At 37.5% G+C, this 26,934-nt stretch overlaps 1 protein-coding gene across 3 annotated transcripts; it reads left to right on the top strand.

The window, feature by feature from the left end:
* The first annotated feature begins 456 nt into the window (after positions 1 to 456).
* On the top strand, positions 457 to 18,510 carry LOC140166148 (uncharacterized). Of its 3 annotated transcripts, XM_072189538.1 has the most exons (10): positions 457 to 543; positions 3,982 to 4,142; positions 7,474 to 7,647; positions 8,286 to 8,428; positions 9,341 to 9,428; positions 9,736 to 9,925; positions 11,675 to 11,850; positions 12,340 to 12,547; positions 13,919 to 14,037; positions 15,298 to 18,510. In XM_072189538.1, the coding sequence occupies exons 1-10, from the start codon at positions 474 to 476 to the stop codon at positions 15,604 to 15,606; spliced, it is 1,638 nt and encodes a 545-aa protein (XP_072045639.1). In that variant the 5' UTR covers positions 457 to 473; the 3' UTR covers positions 15,607 to 18,510. The 3 variants fall into 3 exon arrangements, with proteins under 3 accessions (XP_072045639.1, XP_072045638.1, XP_072045640.1); XM_072189539.1 differs by lacking the exons at positions 457 to 543; positions 3,982 to 4,142 and adding an exon at positions 6,557 to 6,686; XM_072189537.1 differs by lacking the exons at positions 457 to 543; positions 3,982 to 4,142; positions 8,286 to 8,428; ... (4 more) ...; positions 13,919 to 14,037; positions 15,298 to 18,510 and adding an exon at positions 4,164 to 6,686 and having other exon boundaries at positions 7,474 to 7,582.
* Positions 18,511 to 26,934: the final 8,424 nt, after the last annotated feature.

The raw sequence follows: 26,934 nt of genomic DNA, 5'->3' as shown, positions 1-26,934 counted from the left end.
CCAAAATCAAAAGTTGCAATTTTAACGATTTTCAATCGGAACGCATCATTGTATTGGACTATTCCAGAAAATAAGTGCACATCCCCTCTCAGAGGAGTAACTTTTCAATCAAAGAAATGTCTGGATTTCCACGTCTGCTTTCTGAATACACAGTTAAAACGCTGTTGAAAAGATCGCTGTTTAATAGCAGTTGCTCGAACGGTTGTGCAAGAGTTGAACAAGGTTGTTTAAAAATTATTCCATTTGTTTAAACATGAGCTGTCCAAAATGTAAAGATTATAATTAAAAGCTATGTAAAATCCATTTAAACAAGGTTGCTTAATAACGGTGACGTCAATGTCACGTGTCAATGTTCGCGCTTGCCTCCTTCGCAGGCTTTAATTCTTTCGTCGTACCTTCTTATTACGACGATAACGTCTGTGGAAAAGAATGTGTTCGCGCTGCAAAAAAAAAATTTGTACGTTCTTTTCATCATGGCAGACGAAGCGGTGTGTAAGTTGCTGGGGAGTTGGAAATTTGGAAACCTGATTGAAACGTTTCGAGGTAAGTCTTATCATTATTTTTGTGAGAAAGTGGAAGTTATTAAAGCATAGAATAAGTTTAGCAATTCAATTTTCACTAACTGTATATCGATCAAGAAATATGTACGTCGAAAATTCCGTTACGGCTAGCCACGGACATGCGGAGCAGTCATGTATACGGCCATGCATAGGGTGTGTGTGTGTACGTGTATGTATTACAATGTATACAGTGTACGTATTACATTACAACACTGTACATCATTATTTAAGCTTATTATTCATGTTATTTACTCAGTTTACCCTGCGCTATATTTATGGATGGGTGAATGGTAAGAATGTAACAAATGGTTAATGTACCGGTACTCCTAGTTCAGGAACCCAGGGGGGGGGGGGCTAGGCTAACCAGTAGTTAGTAGTAGTAGTAAGGCTGCCTAACCTAACATCATCACACACACACAGCCTAGCCTATTGTTGCTTCAATAAAAACTTGGACAAGGCATGTACATTTGATCGTGTGTCAAGCGTATTATGCGGTAAAATACGCACATACTACGCGCAACATTAACCAATCGCACAACGCGATAACGATATTAATGCACGCAGAACGCTCACGATTTCGCTGCTGTACACTTCTTCTTGTTCATGAATTATTTCTGGCAACAATAGCACCGCCGCTGGTCAGCCATTTTTGACATTTCCTTTAAAACCAATGCTTAAGATAGGCACCGGAGTTTTGCGCGGTTCGCGCAAAAGCGCACATTTTCGCGCATTTGGGTGTCCAAAGCGCATTTTGGGTTCCATCGAGAATGTTCACGATTTTGACCCATCGATAAGCTTAAAGTTAAAACTTACGATTTTATGCCCCAAATCGGCAGCATTTACAAGAAAATTCACGCAATATTGGTTCTAACTTCACTTATGTACGGTACATCAAAATACAAATAACGATCATTAAACCAAGCATAATGTGTCGCGGAAATGCTACCCTTGCTTTCGACATTTCGATTGACGATTTGTGATGGTCGCCATCTTTATTTTTTATTTTTTCCAGAAACTGGAAATGAACCGGAAGTCGGTCGTAATTGATTGACATGCCATGTTTTACCTATGTTTTTTCGTGTTTTGCATTGATAACAGGGGATCACGCATTTTAGCGCATTTTGACCTATTTTTTGGCGCATTTTCGCGCATTTTGAAAAGTGGCCAGCGCATTTTGCTGTTTTAAATCGCGCAAAACTCCGGTGCCTAGCTTAAGAGTTTGATGAAAGGCTGAGGCTATTCGCTTTGTGACGGTACGAATAAGAATTTTTACTTTCTAATTTACTAATTCATACCGTGACTGTACAAATAAGGATTTTTACTTTCTAATTTCTACCGTGACAGTACGATTAAGGATTTTTATTTTCTAATTCATACTGTGACGGTACAAATAAGGATATTTATTTTCTTATTCATACTGTGACGGTACGAATAGGCCTAAGGATTTTTACTTTCTAATTCATACCGGCGTAACAGTACGAATAAGGATTTTTATTTTCTAATTTGTACCGTGATGTTACGAATATAAGGATATTTCAGATTTATTTTCTAATTGCACTGCCGTGAAAATTTTTTTTGACAACTAAAAAAAAAAAAAAGGCTGAAAACTGGCCTCATCGCATAGAGCTATGCGGCAAAAGTGATTTCACAAAGCTATGCCCACGGGTTTCTGAGACGAAGCCGCCTAAATTAAAAAATCTCTTCCTGTTTCATATAACTGACTGTATCTTGAAAAGTTTTAATTTGATGCATGCAAGATTATACAATTTTAGAAAGCATACATTGTCAGGATTACAAATGTGCAAAGAATCAACTGATATACAGGGTGTGCAAAAATATATACAGGGTGTTCCAAATGAAAAATACATATAAAGTAACAATCATGAAACACCCCATAAAATCTACATAGTATGTTATTTAGAAAAATGAACTACATATTTGAGAAGTACAAGACATGGCCTCTCAGAATATATACAGTTTGCAGTACATTTATGCAGGCCATCTTGCTATACAGGGTGCAACAAAAATCTTATTTTGAATCATTTGATTTTTAGAAAATTTCCCTTTGAAGAAAGTTTTGGATAAAACTAGTATTATTTGGTATATATTTATCCAGATGAATGTTTAAATATGGAAAACGCAAACAAAATGACCACTGTGACACCACTGTCGAGTATCTAATCATCATATAGGGTGTTCCAAATTTCAAGGTCTGATGAATAATAAGGCATGCCAATTGTACAACACTGTGTGTGGGGTGTAGGTGTGTTTTCCACACAATAATAAGATCAGTTCAATGTAAAGAGTTTTACAAGTCAACAAGAGTTAAAAATATACAGGGTGGTACCTAAAATATTCATGCACGCTTTATGCTGAAGCATACAGGGTGTTCAAAATGCCTTAATTGTTATCATGTTATGCAAGGTAGTTAAATTTGCAAAACGCATACACTAAAATTTGAAAGTTGCTTTCTTCAAATATGTCCTGGTTTGCTATACATTGAAATGCTGCAGAGTATTTCTGCATTAGGCCGTGTAAAATTAATATTTTGGTTCTTGTCCCCTCCCTCCTCAATTTCTGGGATTTGTCAGATTTTTTTTTTTTTTTTTTTTTAGATTTTTCAATTTTTTAGACTTTGGAATGATTTATGAAATCTTCATACATATAAATAAGTTTATTAGAGAACAAGCATCACTTCCAAGTCTTTTTGTGGTACTCTAGGGGTTTATCCTCAGAATCTCACATTTGAAAAAAAAAAAAAAGGGCCTCATCGTTTCCTCGAGCACTGTTGGAGAAGACCGAAAACTACTGACAATGCTAATTTTACATTGGAAAAAACAAAAAACAAACAAAAAACACCTCCCTCCCTCATCAATTCATGAAAATCCTCTGGACGAGAACCAAAACATTAATTTTATACGGCCTTATCTTCAGTACGGTATTCAAAAGAAATTCATCCTTCACTAGGCGATAGTTCTATCGCACAATATATTGAACTTCCATATGGTGGATTTTATGTACGGTACCGGACAATTGACACAGAATAATATTAATTAATTATGGCAACTAATTAAACTTTGATCTGATTTCAGTTTGGTAGAACTTTATACTGTAGTGTAGGGCAACTCCAGTCCAGGGATAGTGACCAAAATCAAAAATAAAAGCTGCATGCACAAAGACATTTTGTATGCATAGACAATATTTTTCATGCACAGAGCAAATGTTACATACATCTGTGCATGTAAAATCCTGTGTTTCGAACACTATTCCATGCTTGGGAGTAGCCATGCAGTAGACCTACTTTCACTATGAGCAACCCAATACATATCAGGCTATGAGAAATCTGGTGTCACGTACAAACATACATGGTTAGACTTTAATGGAAATCTGACTTCCACTTTACTTATTTTATTTTTTCCAGAAAATGAAGTCGGTCTTACCAGTTTCAACTTGCTGTCAGAGGACACTTTAAAGGTTCTTATTCCTAAAGTGGGAGTCTTTGTAAGGTTCATGGAGCGCTTCAAAGTTTATCGTGATGCCTTGGCAAGTGATGGAGACGAAGAGACACCCATGGAAGAAGTTGTGAGTTTGAATTTATACACATGCTACAAATGTTACAGAAGATTAGATGGATTAACAAACCTCTTTAAACACCATCGGTACATTCATAACATTCGCATGGATACTTCAGATAAAATTATTTGTGTTTTGTGCCATTCATCTTATAGTGTATACAGACCTTACAAAAGACACATGCTAGCTCAACATCCAGAAACTGAGCTTGATGTTGCTAATCAAATTCAAAATGAAGTTGATTATATTCAAAATGAAGATGACTTAGATGAAGTTGATATCCATGATGAACCTACTGATGATGATGATTCAGATGAAGCTGATGCATCAAACAGTGAGCCAGATGAAATTGATGTAGATGAATTAACATTTGAGTTGGCGGCCTTTATTGCACACATGAAAAAGAGGGGTCTGTCAACATCTGGCATGCAAGTTATGACCCAGCATGTACATGATTTGATTCATAAACACATTGATCATGTGCAAAAACAAGTATCAACCCTTCATGACAAGTTTACTAATGGCAGTCTTGATGACCTATCATTTGAAGAAGCAAACCAATCTTGTGCTTTGATTGGGAAGCCATTTGAAGACCTAAACACAGAACATAAGCAGAATAAGTACCTGACCAAAAGGGGGCACTTGTACTACCAGTTCCTGAAACGTTAGGATATGTTTACAAAGCCAAGTTAAACAAGTTTGGGAGAATGGTTCAGGTTAGACAAGATGTAACATTTCAATACATTCCACTGTCTAAATTGATAAAAGTGTATCTTGAGCAGCCAGGGATGATGGAGTCTATTTTATCATACCAAAAGGTTGGGGAAGACAATATTTTGGAATCATATAGAGATGGGCAGTTTTACAAAGATTTTTTTGATGAAGAAAATGAACTAATATTTCCCCTACTAGTCTACAGTGACGACTTCGAGCCAGCCAACCCACTTGGTTCTAGAAGAGGAAAACACAAACTGGCTGCATTTTACATCCAGTTCCTCAATATTCCCCAGAAAAAACAAAGCAGGCTTGACAATATTTTGCTTGTGGCACTGGCAGAAACAACACGGGTAGCAAAATATGGAATTGATGACATCCTCAAAGTACTCGTAAATGACTTGGAAAAGCTATATAATGATGGGGTATATATCGACAGTCCTGGTGAGTTCCAAGGACTTGTTAAACCGAAGTTATTCCAAATATGTGGCGACAATCTTGGTTTACATCAGCTCCTTGGATTTGCTTGTGGTTTTACAGCAAACTACCCATGCCGTGTGTGCAGGGCTCCAAGACAAATTTGCCAGGAACAGGTAGAGGAAAGAGAGGACTTGCTAAGGACTATGCATAATTTTGCATTAGATGTTGAGATCGCTAACCTGTCACAAACTGGAGTGTCCAGAAATGGCATCTTAAATGAACTGAGCTACTATCATGTAGTATTGAACTTCATGCATGATTCTATGCACGACTTTTTGGAGGGTGTAGTTCCCATGGAAATTAAGTTGGTGATAAATTGGCTCATTGACGAAGAGCGATTTACATTACTGGAACTTAATAGTAGGATTGCGGCTTTCAGTTACGGTTTTGTAGATAAGCAGAATCGGCCTAGTCCTATTACAGCATCATCTTTAGCAAACCCTAAGGGTAGTAGCGGACAGACTGCTTCTCAAATGCAGTGCTTGTTCATGAATCTTCCTATGATGATTGGAGATAAGGTAGATGAAGATGAGGAGTGTGATGTTTGGGAATTGTTATTAATCCTGTTGGACATATATAAACTAATAATAGCACCGAGCATCAGTAGAGAGGCTACCTTCATGCTCAAAGCCAGAATCGGAGAACACCACGATCTATTTCAGCAATTATTCCCCGACCAACCTCTTACACCAAAACAGCATCATATGATACACTATCCGCGAGCAATACGAATGATAGGTCCTCTCTCGACATATTCATCTATCAGGTTTGAGGCAAAGCACAAACCTCTGAAAAATTATGCAAGAACCTCTAACAACTATATAAACATTGCAAAAACTGTGGCAAAAAAACATCAAATAGGCCAGAGCCATGGCTTTCTGCTGAAGCAAAATGTTACTGTCAAAGGAACCGAGGTTTTCGGTCAAGAATTGTGTCCAGCATCAAGATTGACAGATGAGGAATTCACAATGCTTGGGTGTGCTCTTGATTCAGAAATCGTAGTTGCTACTGCAGTGGAGGTAAATGGCTACAGGATAAGACCAACCTCACTTGTACTTACAAAATGGAATGAAGAAAACCCTGAATTTGGAGAAGTAGAAAAAATCGTTTTGACAGAGACTACTATTAACTTGTTAATTAGGCCATTGGAAACATTACGTTTCAACCATCATCTCCACTGTTATGCTGTGAAAACAACTGCTGATCTTGGAATAATTCTGAAAAATGCAGAAGAGCTGGGAGACTTCAGACCAGTACATGTAGTAAAGTCTTATTGTGAAACGGATCACAACGACTACATTTCCGTTCGTTTCCAACTTGCGTAGGATCATGAGGAGGCGGTTTCTGCAAGTTTGCAAGGTGCGTAAGTGACATGGTCTATTGCCATTTGGTCTAATTCCCGTTTCGTCTATATTCAATTGGTCTATTACCAGAAACGCTAATCGCCATTTAGTCTAATAATCATATAGTCTAATGTCCATTTAGTCTAATATTGTTTGGTCTAATAACCAGTAGACTAAATGGCTTGTTAGACCAAATGGTTTGTAGACCAAATGGGTATTAGACCAAATGGCTATTAGACTTATTGGTTATAGACCAAATGGGTATTAGACTATATGGTTGTTAGACTAAATGGTTTTAGACTTATTGGTTATTAGACCAAATGGTTATCAGACCAAATGGTAATCGGTAATGGGTTTAGATTAAATGGATATAGACGAAATGGTATTAGACCAAATGGCAAGTCTCCGGTGACATGAACTTTAACATGCACAATTTGCAAGTACTTGTGTACCATCAGGCTTGTTGTTAGGCTTAAAAATGTGTGTTGCACCATGTACACTGTAGATGCAAGTTTGCTGATATTTCTGAACAGTGTTTTTGTTAAGAATTTCTATTTGCGTAGCAAATCAGATTGTATCACTTGATTTCGGTTGAATTTGCAATCTTTAGTGCTATAGTCTATGGCATAAAAATGCTACACATTAAAAGTGTGTAGCAAGTTGATCAATTTCAGGAGCAATCACATTTTGCTACACGACACTAGTTATCACAAACACTATTCCACTATAAGTATAACTTACAAACAAGCTGCTTGTTTTCAAGGTATTTAACCATTAATTTTAAACTTTGTTATTGTGTTTAGATAGCAGGTGTGATCCCCAGTGAAGAGACAGAAAGTGTAATCTCCAGTGAAGGCGAAGAAGAAAGTAAGCCGAAAGCCGAAAAAGAAAGTAAGCCGAAAGATGAAGAAGAAAGTAAGCCAAAAGACGAAGAAGAAAATAAGCCGAAAGCAGCGAAACGGAAAAAATCATTGTTCGTAAGTGTTAATTCATAAATGCACTCAAAATAAAATGGAATTCTTTTTCAGTGGGTGTGGTTTAGCTTGTTTTTATGTGATTTGATTGGTTTTCAACTATCCGAGGGAGTCCAATATATAGTAATGCAGCCTGCGCACTGATGAGTGCTAATAGCGCTGTGACTTCCGTGCATTTGCAATGCATGTACAATGTATACATGCCCTTCACTGTAAATGCGCCCTTACGTTACTGCACGCCCCACAAGAGTGTTAACAAGTTTCTCATTTTAGGTACAGGGGAGTTTGTGTTTTATTTCTAATAATGGTATATAATGGGTCAAAGTTCATTTTAACTAAACAAGAATGAGAATAAAAGACACAGCTTTTTTATTCTTTAAATATTGGGCAGTTCAGGAGCAGTTCCAATCAAAACAGTAAGTAGACACCAAAATGCAACCTGCACTTTTTCCCAGCACTCGACAGTTTGATATTTGGTCCGCCACCAGGACAGAGATGTAGCTTTAATCAGCAAGTACTGAATTGTGGTATATATATATATTATATATGTGTGTGGGGGGGGGGTGTGTACTGTGTGTGTGTGTGATATAATATATTTAAAAAAATCTTTCAATAATGTATTTTGTTATTGTTCATTTCAGGATATTAGAGGCATTCTGTGTGAAGCTCCGAGAGGCAGTGAAATTGTTACTTCAATGGAGAAGAATCAAATGGCTACCAAACATGAACGTGGAATGGTGGTTCACACCCTAGTAGGCCACATGATGAAAAAGTTTAGTGACTAGTAAGTATTTTCCTCTTAAAGTTTTTCCACTTAGACCTAGTCCGACGTATAGGACTCCATCACTTTTGTCACAAAACCTGAACTTGAATCTATGTCTGTAGTAAGTACAATACAACAGATCCTGATCAAATAAACCATGATAAATTCCATTACTTTCTCAAATTGAAAGTGATCTGGGTTGTATGTGTATGGTCAGGAACTGTGGTAGTAGTAAAACACATGACAAAAGAGATGAAGTCCTAAACTTTGGACTACCTAACCTAGACCAGTCAGTGATGTCAGTGCATCATGTCTGCTGTTTGCATGTGTACCTTTGCGAAATCTAAAATGGATTTGAGGAAGGCTGTCAAAATCTCACCCCCTGCAAACTGATACGTGTAAGTTGTTAAAAATGCTATTTAAATTTTGCTCAAACTTCCTTGACCTAGGTTGTCTTTAGATACTATGCATTTTAATGTACAATACCGCTAGTGAAAGTGCAGGATGGTAAACAGGACATTGTACTTGTAAACTATCTGTAATTTTTTCCTGGGGGGGCAGTCAACTGAGTCAAGTATGATGTTGTACACAATACACATGTGTGACCAAAATGTGAGTGAAAAGGGGTGTTTTTTTCAGCACTAGGAGAGTTATTGGATTGTGAGTGACACGTTTAGGGTATCAAAAAGACTGATTTTTAGGAAAAAGGGGGTACTTTTCACCAGGATTCCACAAAATTTGTACGTCTGTGGGTGAAATTTAAACTTTTAAGGGGGTAAAATTTGGAAAAAGAGTGCACTTAAAACTTAATTAGGGTGTAATTTTGAGTAAAGAAGAACTCGTTTAGGGGGTGTTTTAAATCTTTTTTGGTCAGGCATGTGTACAACACTCATACTTGTCTCCCCCACCCTTTTTCTTTCATTTTCTTTCCAGTCCATCAGCTACTGTGAAAGAGTCCCTGGCTAGGGAATTTGTTGAGGAATTCCCATTCCTGAAGGATCCAGAGGGCATAACAGGATATGTAAGTTTTAGTCTTTTTGCCTTAATCAGCCAGTTTCTACATAGCATCATTTGACATAAAACGTTTAAAAGACGTCACAAAGGCCACAACGATGACGAGCCGGCCGCTGCTGATCAGCGCCATCACAATGAATAAATATATATTAATGGGCCTTCAAATCAAAGTTAACCATTATACTATTGATTGGTGCCTGTTTCCCTAATTACTGAAACTGTGATGGTATTTCAAGCTAGCTTGATGAAATCTGGTATATTTTTATTCACAAATATTCATAACATATAATTTATTGCTTAATTACTAAAAACAGGAGGCATGGTATATCAAAGGCGAGAAACACAGGCCAGCAAGTGGCTACTTTGAGGCACGACTGAGGTATGTGAGACCACTTATGAACGGCGATGGCAAAATAAAAAAACCGAAAGTTGAGAAGAAACCAAAAGTCGAGAAGAAAAGAGTAGGCCTACATAATGATGATGATAAGACGGACATGATCTCAGGTAATTAAGATTGTACTCAAACACCTTAATTTTGTCATTGACCTACATGGAAATCAGCACTTGCTACAACCTGTATCAATCTATATAATTGGAACCAATCATTTTTATGTATGCATTGGCATTGAATAGTTTTATGGTTCAGGTTACTTGTAGTTACATTATATTAGAACCTTCATTTCATGACAGTTACTGCTATACATGTCTTACCTGTGTGAATCCCATCAGAATGATAAAAATGGGTTAGATGTTCAGCTCAGTCATTGAGAAAAGAGAATATGAAATACACTGTATCGATGTTATGAAATACTAGTACATGTTAGGGTGCATCTATAGCCCCCCTATTTTTAAAATGTTAACCCTGATTTTTGTCCATAGTATAAATGTGTTCCACTATTAAAATAAATACCTCACACAAAATTTCATTGAAATCGGACCTCGTCCTATGGGGCCACCGGCCATCAGAACATTAATGATAAGCTATAGCAGCTATTTTGCTTCATATACTTTGTGTGGCTAATTATAGCTGCCATATTCTCAATACTGCTAAGTGCATCAATTTAAAGATTTTTGACCATTTCCAAAACATTTGCATATTTTGTTTGTAAATGGCAGCTATGTTTGCAGTCTTGATTGCTGTATCAAGTAATAGCTGCCTTATGTAAAAGAGTTTTACAATCCTAAAATGCTATTTTCAGCACTCACTATTACATTCATTAAGAAGTTCAGTGCTTCTTGAGGAGTCTGGTTTTAATCATCAGTGTTAGATTTGCGCTTTCCTGTCAAGTACCATAAGTGACGCTTCAAAGCTGTAATTGCACTTGAAGAAATGACTGGATTCACAGCCTCATAGTCATACATGAGCAACTTGTGAAACAGATTGAGGTCATGCCATATGGGGCATCAGCAGCTGAAGTGCAGGTCAACCACCATAAACTTTAGATCAGAGTGGCGAAGATAACAAATTCTCTCACTTTCGGCACTTGATGGGTGGCTGTTATGGTACCTTGTGGCAGCTGTGAAATCTGGGCTTCAAGCAAACAGATCTTTACTGAGTAAAATAGCTTTGCCATCCACCTGGCTTTGTGGAGATCTCCAGGTTGCTTGGATTTATTTGACATTACTGCATCATCGCTTCCTAAGAAGAGGATGCACAGCTCGACAAACTCAAGATAATCATCTCTCTGCTCTGAATGTCATTTATATGTTTGTTGACCTTTGACCTTATTTGGTTGACCTTTGTTGACATTGAACTCTGTTGACCTTTGACCCTCATCTGAATATCCAAGAAACAAATCCTACCACAGCAGAGTGTTAAAGTTAAGTTTCATATGGCCCTCTTCTTTCCATTTATACATTACATGCATTATATAGGGTGTTTTTAGAGTGCAAAGTTCCCTTTACTACACGTTTCAATGGACAAGCCCATTTTCGGACTTCCAAGTCTGTGGTGGCCCCATAAGACAAACTCCGAATTAAATAAAATTTGGTAGGGATTAGTTTTAGGACAAGTGGAACATGTTAAGGCTATGGACAAAAATAATGAAAACTATGGGGGCTATAGATGCACCCTAGTACATGTTGTATCCAAAACTTGGCAAATGTTATGAAAATTTGCTAAATTAACTGCTTATGACGATGGAGGATTGTTGGCCATACTCGAAGTTTACCCATCGTTTATTTCCTTACAGCTTCAAGCAAGTCTGCAGTCACCTATTGACTATTGTTGTGAATTTATTTGTATGTTTTCAGAAAAAGAAAATGATAACCATATCAGCTGGTTAAAGCATAACACAGAGCCAGCTAACATGGTGATGGACAAAATGATGAAGACTGCCAGGCATCGAAAAATCTGGATAAGAGCTGATCCAAGACCAAACACTGCAATGATATTGGACAGATATCCAAGACTATTTGACGCAGGAATGGTAAGTAAGAAACAAAATGGTTAATAATGCCCTTGTCCTTTGTAGCTGTGCTATGACCATTTTATTGTTTAAAAAAAAGATGTCTTAAAATTGGTTTGCACTGTACATAAAATGTTTTAAGACCAAGTGCAAACCTGCAAGTAAACATGTTACATGAACCAGGCACAAGTCTGTTATAAGGTGAGCTAGCTGTAGTGTAATCTTCAATGGGAATATGAAAACTAAAAATTGTGATGGACTAAAAATCATTTGTGTCGTAGTTAGCATAATTTTTAACTAACCAGGAGCCTATTTCACTAATCCTTGCTTCTAGTCATATAAACTGTCAACAGCACATTATTCCAATGAACCACTCATAAGTTTTGGGCCTAGTAACGAACAGCACAGAAGACCATAGTCTGTTTCACACATACACAGCTAAGTGAAACAGGCTTCAGATGTAATGCATTTGAAGAAAGTTGATTTTTTTATCTGCATTTTGTTTCTTAGGTGGAACAGGATTTTCGTGAGACCATCTGGGCAGAGGCCGATGTCTTATTTGAGAAGTGGCCAAATACCTCAAAACGGGTATTGGAGTATGCGAAGAAGATGCGGCTGAGATATGAAGAGATTCTAAACTTGGAAGTTGAGGATGAGGAGGAAGAGGGAGAAGAAAGACAAGAAGAGGAAATGAAGAAAGAAAAAGTGTTCTCTCAGAGTAAGTCACTGATTATTTAAAGATGTTTCACAAGCCAAAATAAGAGGATTATAGTCAAAATATTTCACTTTGAAAGGCTTAAAAACCCTGAGGAAATGTTAAAATGTGCAAAAAATTCTGTTTGGTCTGCTTACCTAAACTAAGCAATGACATTTTTACACAGGGAGGTAAATAACATGCTAACTGGATGGGCTCCAACCAGAAAGACTCCTTGGCAAGTTGAGAGGGGTCAAGTATATTTTGGAAAAAGAAAACTTACACCCATGGACTGTGAACTGATACATTCACATATGTATCCTTTATGATGATCTTGAGTTTACAATACATTTGCCATATTTATTTTTGACTTAAGTCATCCACACCATCGGGTGTGATGGCTTCTGCTTCAAAATGGTTTGCCAAGTTCTCCTATCTTGTGATAGGCTGGTAGCTTCCGAGATGGAGTGTAGGTGTTTTTCACTGAGGTCAGCCTTAACGCAGTCTAGCACGGGTCTGTTTGCTGTGAATGGTTCCATTGAGTCTGGTTAATCCCATGATCTTTCTGAGACAAGTCATCTCGAAGGTGAGGAGTCTATTTTCATCAGCCTTCTTCAATGTCCAGGTCTCAGCACCATAAAAGACAATTGAGAGAATTAGTAATTTATATAGGTCCATTTTTGTTGTTCTTGTAATGTTTTTAGATGACCAGATTTTGTTCAGTGTTTGCATGACTCCCAATGCTTTTCCAATACTGTTTTGTAAGTCATCAGAGCAAGATCCAGAGCTGGAGATTGTGCCTTCCAGATAAATGAATTTATCAACTTGGTTGAGTTTATCTTGATGTTGATTTTCTGGGGCTGCTTGGCAATGATGAGTTGAACTTTGGCAATATTAATTTTGGGGCCAAAGTTGGAGCTAGACTGGTGTACAGCATTGACTAGCTATAGGTATTGCAGGTCTTCTTCACTGGTAGCTAGGAGGGCAATATCATCTGCGAAGCGGAGGCTGTTGATAAGATGTCCTTGGATATCTACTCCTATGGCCGATTCTTAAGTAGCGTATAACATTTCCACTTCCAGGAGAATGTTAAAGTTCTGGTGGGAGTACGCACCCCTGGCGAACACCAACAGAAGTTGAGAACCACTCAGTCAGCTCTCCATTCACCCTGACAGCACTTGCAGATTGATTATACAATGCTTGCAGGAGATTGATGTACTTGGATGGATAGCCAAAGAACTGCATGTAAAATTGCATGAATTTCAAAAGGAACTCAGAAGATTTATGAAATTTAATTACTTGTGAGTGCTATATAATATTTAAAAATGTAGTGAACACACCTTTTTTATGCATATTTTCAATGACAATTTGTTTCTTCTTGTTACTTAAACACAGGTGAAAAGGAAACTCTGGCATTCAGTGTCCTTCCTCTCATTTTGAGGGGGAAAGCACATGGAAAAAGGGGAAAATGCAGTCTTGCTGACAGCTTCAAATCCTTTATAGATACCAAGCCTGTAAGTGTCCATTCCATTTTATCATTTAAATTTTGACAGTGAAAAAAAGTATAGAACATGCTTAATCAATTCAGGGCTAGAAATTTGGTGAGAATCCTAGAAGTCATTCTCGCAAAGATTCTCCCCCAGAAGATTTTGCGAGAATCCAAATAGATTCTCGTAAAAAATTGTGTGATACATTGTTTATTTAGATTCTTGCAACATGTCACAAATTTCATTTTGGCAAGAGTTCCATATGTACCCCTCTCATATATACAAATAATTTTATTAAATATGCTGTTTATTCCATTTTTGATTAAAAAAGGCCAAAATTAAAAAATAATTTGTTACATGTAAACATATGAGGGGGTGCATATGGAACTCTTTCCCAAATTTCTACCCCTGAAATTTTACACAAAGAATGATAAGATACCACATTTACATTTTCTTTCATTTGAAGTATTGATAGTGAAAGAAAACTAAGTTCATATACCTACGATCTGAAAGTGCATGTGATTGGTCGAGAGCATGATTCAGCTGGTCATAAATATCGTATATGCCCTGACGCTGGCGTAAAAACATGCGGCATTGGAATTAACGCGATCTACAATTTGCTACTTTCATGGAATTAAAATGGGGAGGCGACTCCCAATGGGGTTATTTGGGTCCCTGACGACAACAAAAACAACCAAAGAGCAGTTTGCGTCAATTTGTAAGGCCATGCGCAGTTGTCTGTAGGCGTGAGCAGGGCGCCAACTTGCGACTGGCTGAAACCTGGGTGCAAACATGCATTCCGAGCAAAACCTGAATACCTTCAATTAGAGCTCCATGAGATTTCCCGCCAAAACTGGGAGTCGCTGTTCCCCTTTTTAATTCCATGGCTAGCTACTTCCAAGAACATGCATGCTTGAGCACGGACGCCTTACGCAAATTGTGGGCAATTAATGTACGTGTTGATTTGGGCATTGACCTCATGAGCTGAGCTCCCGGCTGTGCTAATTCTGCTAGTAAGCCAACTAATTTCTCTCAATTCTTGTTACTTAAAATGGGAAAATCTTGTTTTGTTTGTTTTAATACTTGTCAAAATGTTCGGTAGGCCTACTGGCATGTATGAACGGGGTTCATGCATAGGATTTCGGGCATGATTATGGCCTCGGCCCGGCTCGGGCATAAACAACGATGATGCCCTCAATCCTATGAATGAACCCCTAATTCACCTACCTCACTGCATCTTGTATATTTATTGCACTTTTCCCACTTTTTATTCCACATTTAATACAGGAGGGGACAGGCATCGAGTTTTATCTGCAAGGGATAAAGCAGAGTCAACCCTACATATTGGTAATAGGATCCAGAGCAAGTCCATTGCAGGTGTTTGTACTCGTGGAAAGACGGGCTATTGAGTTCAAAACTTTGCTCAAGGCCGTGGATTACTGTTTCAAACTGATATATGTCTTGGACATTGAATATCAACATGCCTGTTTCAATGTATGGCAGTTCCTGGAGGTTGCTCTTTATGGAATTCCATCACAGGTACCCATTTCTGGATGTGTGCGCGAATTGCGGACATATTTGTCACAGGAACAATAAAATATTCATATGATGCTTGAGTAATAATCTAATATAGCCTTTCCAAGATGAAAATTTGGCCCTTTTTTCTAATATCAGAGAAAATTGCCATTTTTTCCATACTTCCAAACTTGCCTGGCTTATGGTATTGAAAATATAGAACTAAATACCAATCTGTTGCTTGATATGGGAGGGACAATGTATGATTTAAGAATACCAATCATTAAATAATCCATAGCTTTGTTCAATTTCAGGGAGATGAAGCGTGTGACGTTTGTGACCATTGAAAAGAATGGCCCTTATAAATGTTTTAACTGGGAAAGTTCATGCAAACATATTATTAGAAACATTGAAGTTTTGCATTATGAAGAAATGTTTTTGTAGCAGTGCTTCTCTTAAAGAGATTGCTGATTGAAACTCACAATTTTGCTTGAGTCGTGACAATTTAATAGTTATTATTAGAGAATGAAATGTGTTGTTGTCAATGAACTTATAATAGGGAATCGGGAGTCACCGCCATATTGTTGTCGCTCATGGAGTCAAGAGTTATTGTACCTCCGGATTTTTTCGGCGAGAAGTGCGACTTAGCACAACTTTTGTTGCTAAGTGCGCCAAGCAACGCGCAAGAAAGGCAGCGCGCGCAACAGAAACTCGCATGGCGTGCTTCGCAACAAAAGTTGCGCCAAGTCGCACTGGTTGCCAAGAAAATCCGGAGGTATAATAACTCGCCCTCCATGACCAACAACAAAATGGTGGCTATTCGCATAGCGTTAACACGGTGGTAAATTCCCTATTATAAGTTCCTTGGTTGTTGTACAAACCTGTACTGATTGGAAGGTAGTAAAACTTGACAGCTTTAGATCATTTTTCATAGATATTTGAAGAATTATAGTTCAAAAGTAAGTTCCCATGTTACATTGATAAAACAGCATATTTATTTGTAACCTGGGATTTGTAATGGTTTGGATGAAGTAAGAGAAGAAAAAGAAACAGGTTTGTCCAAGACAAATCATAATACCGGCCCCTGGGTACCCTGGCACTACCGGGAAATAGTCGGGCCATAGCGGGGAACTCGTCGGTGTGCTGTGAAAGGCTTAGACAAGTATGTATACTTGTTTCAATTTTCCCCGCGGTGTGCATGGGAGCTGAGAATTTGTTAGTGACTGGTCGGGAATTTGGTGGGGAACTAGTCCGGTACATGTCAGATGTCACAGTTAGAGATCGAGTAAGTGACGACTTCCCCTCAGTGCCCCGGGTACCCAGGGGCCCTGATTACAATGAAAGAAACATAAAGGTGTAAAAGCTTAAGAGCATAAAGGGGTCCACTTCGACCCAAGATTTTTTTTTTTTCTTTTACATTGCTGGGCCTGTTGGCCCATGTTTTTGTAATTGACTAAATGTAGGATTTAGCTCATGTTGGACATTGATGTTACAAATCCAGGTGATCATGCATATAAAACCTGTAGCATGTTGTTGCCAGGTCCAACGTGAGACTGGTGATGGAAACAATTTTGATTGGGTTGTGACAATTTAATAGATTAGAGAATGAATGTGTTGTTTACAAATCTGTACTGTTTGGAAGAAAGTAAAACTTGACAGCTTTAGATTGTTTTTCAATATTTAAGAATTTAATTACGGAAATAAGTTTCCATGTTACATTGATAAAACAACAGGTTCTTTCCATGTTACATTGATAAAACAACAGATTCGTTTGTAATGGTTTAGATGAAGTAAAGACAAATTGTAAATGTAAAATCTTATGAGCATGAAGGGGTCCAATTAGACTCAGGATTTTGTGCTTTGTAAAAATATTTTGGCCTCTTTTTTTTTTTTTTTTTTTTTTTTTTTTGATTGACTAAACGAATATAGTAGGATTTAGCTCACGTTGGACATTTGCTATAAATCCAGGTTGCCAGGTGATCATATCTTATTCTTAAGCATGTTAGAAATCGTGGTTGCCATAACTTGAGCTAAATCCTGCTGAAAGATATTATAAACTAAGATCACAGACTCTTAATTTGCTCACGTGTATACGCTATAGTAACTCTGCCATCTTAACTCGTCGTCATGGACGCAGAAATAGTGTACCTTCGGGCATTCACCGGTTGCTGGTGTTCATGCGAACTTGGGGCTTATACGCAATGTGTGTATGCGTGTTTTAATTTCATATGCAAAATTTTGAAGACGCGCATTTTACGAAGCCGTAACGAAACAATCCGGTGGTACACTATTTGAGGCTACATGGGCGACGCAAGGTGGCGGCGAAGTCTGTCATCGTAGTTTATAATATCTTTGATCCTGCCATAAATGTTACTTGCAAATTAAAATTAACAAACAAATCAGTAAAATAAGCTGCATTGTTTTTGCACTAATTAACATTATGTTAGCATGAGGTGCACACTAGAATGATGCAAGCTAAAGTCTACAGCTACATGTATTTTGCTATTGAATAATATTATATGCACCTGCTGTGGTAATGTACTTTATTTGCATTTTATTGAATGTTATTGAATATTACATATGCATTGACTTTGTTTATGCACTTTATTAGCAATTATTGAATGTTTTCATTAGATAATGCATTAAACTGGTATTGATATGATATATGATTGATTTCAGCAGTGTCTTTTTTGTGCTCAAGAAAATATAGTCCGCCTTTCTTCCAAATGAATGAAAAAGGTGCACACATCTTGTTGGAGACGGCACTTTAAACAACAGCATTTAATCAACCCTGCTTTTTAAACAACCACCTTTAAACAACCCCCATTTGGATTAAACAACCACCATTAAACAACCTCCATTTGGATTAAACAACCACATTTAAGCAACCCTATTTTTTAAACAACAACATTTAAACAGCACAGGTTGTGTAAATAAGAAATTAAACAAGTTGTTTAAAATGTTAAACAACTAAATGTTTAAAATGTTTAAAATGTTAAACAACATGGGGTTGTTTAACATTTTAAACAACCAGTTGATTAGGTCAGCCCTTATACAGCGGTTGTTTAAAATTTTAAGCAACTTGTTTAATATTTTTTTAACTGTGTACGACTGGGATTCCAGTTGCAAATGTCACTTGAAAAAGCCTGGAATTCTAATTGAATGAAGGAAAAAATCACGGAAATGTCCAAAATGGGCTCTCAAATTGAGGATTTATGATTTTGAACTATTTTCCTGCTGGATTTTTTCGCCTTTGGACACTTTAAAAGTTTGGATTTCCAACAGTCACGACTGGACAAAAAGTCCAGAAATCCGAACTCCTCTATAGGGGGTGTGCATCTATTTTCTAGAATAGCCCATTACACACAAGCACCACGGGCCAAACAATAAAGCACACGATTACATAACAGGCACAATCACTGACAATTGAATCGTTAAAATTGCCACTTTTGATTTTGGGGTTTAAGGGTTTGGAGGCGCATATCTTGGTCAGTTCTTGCTCGATTTTCACGAACAGGGTGTTAAATGAGAAAACAAAGTCTAATTAACAAATTGTATATTTCAGAATAATCCAAACTTATCAGGTTGTTGAACATCAAGGATGACTATAACTGACGAGTTTCTTTTTGTGCCTGGTGTATATGGTCACATGCATGGATGATGGGAACTGATTCTGATGTTCATACAGCGGCCTTTTTACAAGTTTGGTATTTGCCCGGGAATTTGTTGTTATATAGGCCTATAGCCTACAAATTTTATAGCCTTAATTAAGTGTGTGGTCTCGTCTCAAGTTGACTGAGTAACGCCATGTTGGATTTCGAATTAACGAATTTGAATATACGCGGTTGCGTCGCAGGCGTACGGACACTCGTCCCTCTAAGACAACATGGCGTTACATAGGCTTAGGAATCTGGGGGCTTGTGGGGGATGGAATACCTTTCAGCCTCCCCCCCCCCCAATAATCCTAGGTGAACTTAAAAAATTGTGATAAAATAGAGGGAAAAGGGGTCTTTGTGACCTATATTTTGCAAATTTTCTGACTGCGAGAGCGGAAACCCCCCTCGCGCACCCCAGTCTGGCCCACAATTTTTTTTTAAGTTTCAGCCCCCCCCCCATGTTGAAAATCTTCCTAAGCCTATGCGTTACTCTCAACTTGAGACGAGACTCACTATTACATATATAATAAAAGTAAACTGCAGCTTGAATGTATAAACTAAGGGACAAAATCAAAACTCAACTAAATCCAGAGTTTTTCGGCCAAGCTATAACTGTAGGCCTATATGTATGATCAAAAGTTTCTCAAAAGCTTTAATATGCAAACCATTTGCTCTATATAATTTGCCAACATTGAAATTCGTGTTATTGGCAGGAAAAGAAGTAAATAGACTCATACATGTTACTAGTATGACACGTGTCTAGCAGTTGTGTATCTATATAAATCTTAATAATGTTCAGAAGGAAGCTGAGGAACATAGAATGTATCATACTGACTGACAATTTCTTGTTGGAATGACTCCAGTTAATTTGAAGTGACGTTATTGTGCATGATACATACAAATACAAAATGTATGTAACCTTAACTTTGTTGAACTTTTAAATGAAGTCGATATGAACATCAATTATTAATTCTTTCTATGCTCATTTATCTTTATTCGATTCAAACTGCAAGTCGATCCGCGTATTGATAAATAACAGTGATGTCCACAGAATTAATCTCTACAATTCTGTGGTGATGTCAGTAAATGATAGCGATGTCAACGCGTTGAGGCAGTTAATTCGCGCTCGCAACTAAGCCGCGTCTTTAAGCGCTTGCGTGCGTACGCCAGCGCTTTGAGCGTCCACTCGCTACTTGAAGCTGCGCACTGACTACATTTTCAGGTATACCAATCGTGTTTATTGCTCGCTTACCGCGTGCTTTATCTAAAAGTTGTAGAATAGCCCAAATCGTATGTAAGTCGTTTCGGTGGAATTAAAAGGGAAGCATCGCCTGGGGGCGCTGCTTCAAAAAAGATACGGTGCTCTAATATATATAGTAAAAAATTCAAACACTAGCAAAGGTTTCCCTTTGGCTCAGAATAAAACGAATACCGAAATAAGAATCTTTAGATCACCCGAGGTCATCCAGGGGTCATCTAAGGTCAAATTAGTAAAAACTGTCATATGGGCAAGAAACTCGGTCAACATTTCACATTTTTGGAAGGCCATTTCGGGCAGGGATCATTCGAGGTCAAGTTATTAAAAATTGTCGTATGGTCATGAAATTTGGTGGGTATAGTCGCCATCAACCAGGTAATTGCGACAGCTGAGAACCGCCAAATACAAGTGACCGCCTAATTTGTTTTTATTTTGCTATATCACCTAGCACAAAAATATATTCCGTTTTTCTTTGATCCAGTCGTTCAGTAAAACAAAAATCTAAAATATACATTTGGTTACCATGGTTACGGAAGATGTCTACTTTGATATATGACATCTTATTTGTGAAAGATTGAGCAAGAAACGACAGAGATTTGGTTTAGACAGTAAGCCGAATCGGCATTGGAAGTTTGCAATGCATTGTGGGACAGTTTTTGCAGTTTTGGGGACACTTTGCCCTCTGACCTACTGGAAAACTTCAGAAAAAATTGGTTTTTGTGGTACCAAATATAATCTGAAATATTTTACAAGAATGAAAACAAACCCCAAAAACATTATTATTGTATAATTTAATTATTTAAATATTTTAAATGCTAAAAATTATGACAATAATAAATTAGTAATAATTACAGCAATGTCCCCGATATGTCAGAGGTCAAAGTGTCCTAAACCTGCTCTCAAAAACTGGAAGTTACAATAACGATTGGGCTTATAACGGACATTTTGCCCTCACATCTCCGTCGTTTTTTGCTCAATTTTAGTAAAATGTCGGGACTGTTGGGTGTAAAACTGAAGAAGACATCTCCGTATAATCATTTCATCTTTTCTGGTATAACAAAAATATATACGATCATTCGCATTTTTTTTTATTGCACGACTTTATATGAAAAATGGCCCTGCTTATTAAAACGGGAGTATTTCCTGTAAACCTTGGACGAATGTATATTAAGTGTAATTTATCGCGTATACTGCGTTGAAGCGCAGTTGTCTCTGATTGGCTGCTGAAGCGATTTGCTGTGGCCAAGCCCGGTGGCCAAGTGACATTTATGAATGAACTTGCGTCGTGTTTGCGTTGTTAGCTCCGACTCGGCAACATCACGGTAGTCTTCAAAGGTTTACAAATATTTGAAGTCACTTTTTGCATGTTTTGTGCTATATGTGTACACCTAAAATGACGTGACTCGCAGATGGGGAATCGGGAAATATATCCACTGAATTTATCAAATCATAACGTTATGCCTTACTATTATCATGATTATATATTACTATTTTGTTTTATACCACTATACACTAGTGACAAAAGTGATATTATGAATGACTGGTATGACTTTCCTTTCACACCTTGCGGCTAATTACAAACATAATACACATACAACGAACCACCAGAATATTCGCCTTATTTACCAAGTCCTAATTCAGGAGGGGGCTCTCATAGGAAGCAACAACAAGAATTTTGGCAACAGTACAATGGCTTAGGGGTACCACCAGAGGTACCACCATCATCGACATCTGTTGGAGTTCAAGTTCAAATATGTTCAACGTCTATTTGAAATAATGTCTACGGGGTATGAAGGTATCAGCACTCTCCTTTTGGGCCCATTTATTTTGTCTCGATGTAGATCAGGTTTAATCACGCACCATTAGGTGATGCGTAACGCATGTGATTGTGTCCTGACGCAGCGCGTGTACTCAAGGTCGCATTTATAACCAGGGACCTAACCAAAGCTGGACGCAATACATACATGAATGAGCCAAATCTAGGCACACACGATTCCTGATCAATCCGCATCCAGATCGTTGTGTTGATATCCCATATTGTAGTCTATTAGTCATAACGTCATTGGCGTACGTCAATTTGTTTGATTGGCAGAGAGAGGTGTTATAATATTTTATTCTTGATTGACAGCAAATTTGAAGTGTAATATTGTGAAAACATGCGAGTGTTCCATAATACCACGTGGCAGATAGTACAATTACAATTTTCAATGAATATACCATAATTTATATGAGTTTTAATCATGTATGCCAAAAGTTTAATATAGATCCACCTATAAATAGTACTAAACTATGAGAGTCCTCGTTTGCGGCATTGAAAAAAGCACTTTTCATTTAGGAGACAAAAAACACTTCGTATTTGGCCAAAATGGTGTCAACATCATATCAAGCGCCGACAACTTTACGGCGCATGTTGATTGGTTACTTACTATTACCATGATTACTGTGTGTTTACACAGTGTGATATTTACTCCAGTGATTGTTTTGGGTTACATACACTCGGTACAGTACAACGTTTATATTATTATGGTTGCTTAGCAACAACAATCAACAGAATCAGTGATTCTTTCTTAAAGGAGTATTTCGCCGGGGTATTTCGTGATCCCAACATCCTCTTTTTAAGACATTTTTCAGTATTTTATCCACAAAAAAGTTTATTCCTAAAATTTCAGTTGATTCCGATTTTTGCCTTCGCAAGTTATGCATGTTTATGTGTATTACACTGTTAGGCAAAGTAAAAAATAAAACATGTTTCTCGTCCAGGTTTTGGAAAAATTGGAGGAGGGGGTGCTTTTTATTTTTTATTTTTTATTGAAAAAATGCCCTAAATTGCCCTATTTAGACGCTTTTCACCCTTTTTTATAGCGTAAAGATTAGAAGCTGAAAAAGATGAAGAGGCTCTTTTTATTTTGTTGTTTTGAGATGTCAACCCCTCTGGTCATCACAAAATACTTCACAAATGCTTCTAATTATACTACTGTAAAGGCTTATAAGAAGAAGTTGCAACTTCTTTACAAAAAGTTATGACAGAAAGATTGCAAAATAAAAAGAAAAATCTTCAAAAAAGGAAGCGGGAGGGGACGAGAAACATGTTTTTTTTATTTACTTAGCCTTACACTGTTTCAATCGTTCTGGTACACCAAAACGTAATTCAAATTTCACGATATCTTTGCTAAACGAATTAATGTGCAAGAATTTTTTTGTAGATAAACATTATGTAGCCAGAGGTTTCAAGTGATATAAAAATATCAACTTTTTTGGAGAAATGGGGCCGGATGAGGCTATGGATCACGGAATGCCAAAAAGCAAGTGTGCATGTATTCGTGTGAATATTTTAGTTAAAAGGGCATTTGGTTATCCTAGCTCTCTCATGTTAATGTATGGTTAGATATGCACGAAAATAGCTCATTTCCAAAATTTCGGTTGATTGTACCATTCGAACATTGCACTAAAGCGTAGTCCACATTATACATCATCATCTTACTATAAATAGGGGAATGTTCTCGCCGCTCACCCCCCCCCCCCCTTGATCGCGAGTCCAACACTATCTCGAGTCAGTCTTTGACAAAGACTACTCTGATTTAGACGACATACTGATGTGCTTTTTCAAAGAGAGGGCGTGCTTATAGTATTGAGATGCTGGTTGCTTCTCAATCAATCTTGAGCTGTACCGCCAGGCCCATAACCAGGATTTATTGGGGGCTGTATGGTTTTTGAAAAAGTGGACCTTTCTTCAAATTTTTGACCTTTTTGGGCGGATTTTGAAAATGTGAGAGATATGAAAAGGACCCAAAATATGAATATAAGCCCCATGGTTCAGCTACTCGGGGGGGCACTTAACACAAATGACCATACAGATATGTTCCCGCGGAAAGACCCCTCTTTTTTAATTTTGCAGCTCCGAAATCAACCAGAACATGCAGAAAGCCAAGAAAGACCCTTAATTTTGACTGTTTCCAGCTCCAAAAGTCCCCATGATTGTAGCTCCAAAAGATCACTTTATAAAGGTACGCCGTCAGCTCCCAAGACCCACCACCTCAAAATTCCGGGGGAACATACCCACCAAATTTTTTTGATGTGCCCCCCGGCAGCTATTGTGCGGTAACCGCTGTAGTTTAACCGATGAGAAACAGCAGATAAAAAGAGTTCAAACAATAACCGATTGAAATCAATATTATATTGGGTTGGATCATTCGTCTATTAAGCAAATTGACCAGCTCTTTTGTGAAACCTGTACCTTTCACCTTGGCTACGTGTGGTAAATGATCCATAAAAATATGTATTTTCTTTATGGATTAGGGGCCTAATACAGATTTACATTTGTTGAGTAATTCTAAAAATAACTCTTACTATAAAGGGCCCAAGTCACGAGAAGGTTAACCTGAGTATAGACCATCGCACTGAAATGATAGGGAGGTTGTTGTAACTAAGGTTCAGGACCTCTTTAAAAATCCCTCGAAAATGTTATATACATGGAATTCCTTTACAAGGCCCTATGTCACCTGATCGATAACGCAAAGTATCCTTAACAAGAAATGTCTTTAAAAAAGACAACGCAGTGATTAAAGGAAACATGCTGGATTTGCCTCGGTTCCGGAGCCACTGATTTAAAGGTAACAGGTTTTAAAGGCCCATTCGGCGATTTGCTCATTTGGACGATCGTATCGTGAGTCATCAAAATTCAGATTTTGGTACCTTTGCATTGTCATAGATGTGCTAACATAGTAATTCAGCTGCGGAAAAAAGGTAAGTTATGTTAGAATATCTCCTGAAATTCAGTGTTATCCTAGAATATCTACTGATATTTTCCGTTATTTTAGAGATTGTTTTTTTAACAATATTCTTGTGTTTCTTAGGTTTTTAGGACGTGTCGTTATTTTGCGTTATCGAAACAGATGACATAGGGCCTCGTCAATGAAAATTGCCCAAATGAGGGTGGGGCATGATGGGTGGGTTTTTCGGGGGGGGGGGGAAATAATATGTTTGAAATTGGCCATATTTTACCCCCCTCAATTTTGAAGCACTGAAAATTAAGGAAAGTACCAATTTTTGGCTTCAACTTTTCACTTTAGTACACATTTCAATGGAGAATGAATAATTCACATGCATGCGTTTTTCCGGAAAATCTTTCTCGTTTCGATTTTTGGAAGCGGAAATACCATAGGTATTACTTTTGGACTTGGAGATTAAAAAAAAAATTCCCCACCCTTCCAGGCAGGTGATTTTACATGGATATTCACCCGGCATATCTCAAGCAAGAGGCCCCATGTCACCTGATCGATAACACAAAGTATCTTTAATAAAAATTCCCGTTAAAAGGGAAGGCCAGTCTCAATGCAGAAGAGGTCTTGTAATTAGTTTGGGTCACCGTCATTTTTAGGATCACGCTTACATCCATGTTACACGACAGTCCACAAACCATCAATGATGAGGACATGCACACCGAAACAGCAAAAAACATTTCTTACTCCTGTCAACTCTTTAATTCATTACTCCAAATTGTCTTTTTGTCTTAAAAACCAAGTTATTTTAGAACATGTAGAATATCTCCTGAAATTCAGTGTAAGAATATCAACTGATATTTTCCGTTATTTTAGAGAATGTTGTGAATTTTTGTGTTTTTTTACAATATTATTGTGTTTTCTTAGGTGTTTTAGAATGTTTCGTTATTTTGTGTTATCGATCAGGTGACATAGGGCCTTTTACAATAAATAGGTTTTCAATATAAATGAAGATACATAAACATGAAAGAGACGAAACATATCAATTTGTAAGCGCTCTTTTTTTTTTTTTTTTTATAGTTCATTGAATTTACAACCGTATGACAAACAGGTGAAAATAGTAACTTTTTGCACAAGATTTGCAATTTAAGGGGGTACTACACCCCTGGCCAATTTTGTGCCTATTTTTGCATTTTTCTCAAAAATTATAGCGCATTGGTGACAAGTAATATATGTATATTATAGGGGCAAGGACTACAACTACTGCAATGAAAATTCAGCAACTCAAGGCAAGTAGTTATTGATTTATTGATCAAATATTGGTTTTCCCTCATTTTTGACTGTAACTCCACAACTGTTGTCTGTGCTGAAATAATATTTCCAGTGCAGTAGTTGTAGTCCTTGCCCCTATAATATACATATTTTACTTGCCATCAATGCTCTATAATTTGGGAGAAAAATGCAAAAATAGGCACAAAATTGGGAAGGGGTGTAGTACCCCCTTAAAGAAAATTGACTATTGCTCAGTCAAGTGACTCGACTTTAGTACATGGACAATATAAGTGTGCTTTTTCATTTAATGACATAAAATTTGAAAAATATTGTAAGGAACACTTGAGGTTTTGACTATTAAACCCTACATTTTGGTCAAAAAATGTGCTTGGATAGGTAGTTTTCATCAGATTTTCCACATTCGCCTTGCTATAACATTGAATTGTGTTATCTGTTGACCTAGTGACGAAAGGTGTTTTTGGGTGGGTGCGGCGTGCCGCACCCA

The sequence above is a fragment of the Amphiura filiformis genome, chromosome 12 (genome assembly GCF_039555335.1).
Source record: "Amphiura filiformis chromosome 12, Afil_fr2py, whole genome shotgun sequence".
NCBI classification, from domain to species: domain Eukaryota; kingdom Metazoa; phylum Echinodermata; class Ophiuroidea; order Amphilepidida; family Amphiuridae; genus Amphiura; species Amphiura filiformis.
This window is presented reverse-complemented; position numbering and strand designations above follow the sequence as displayed.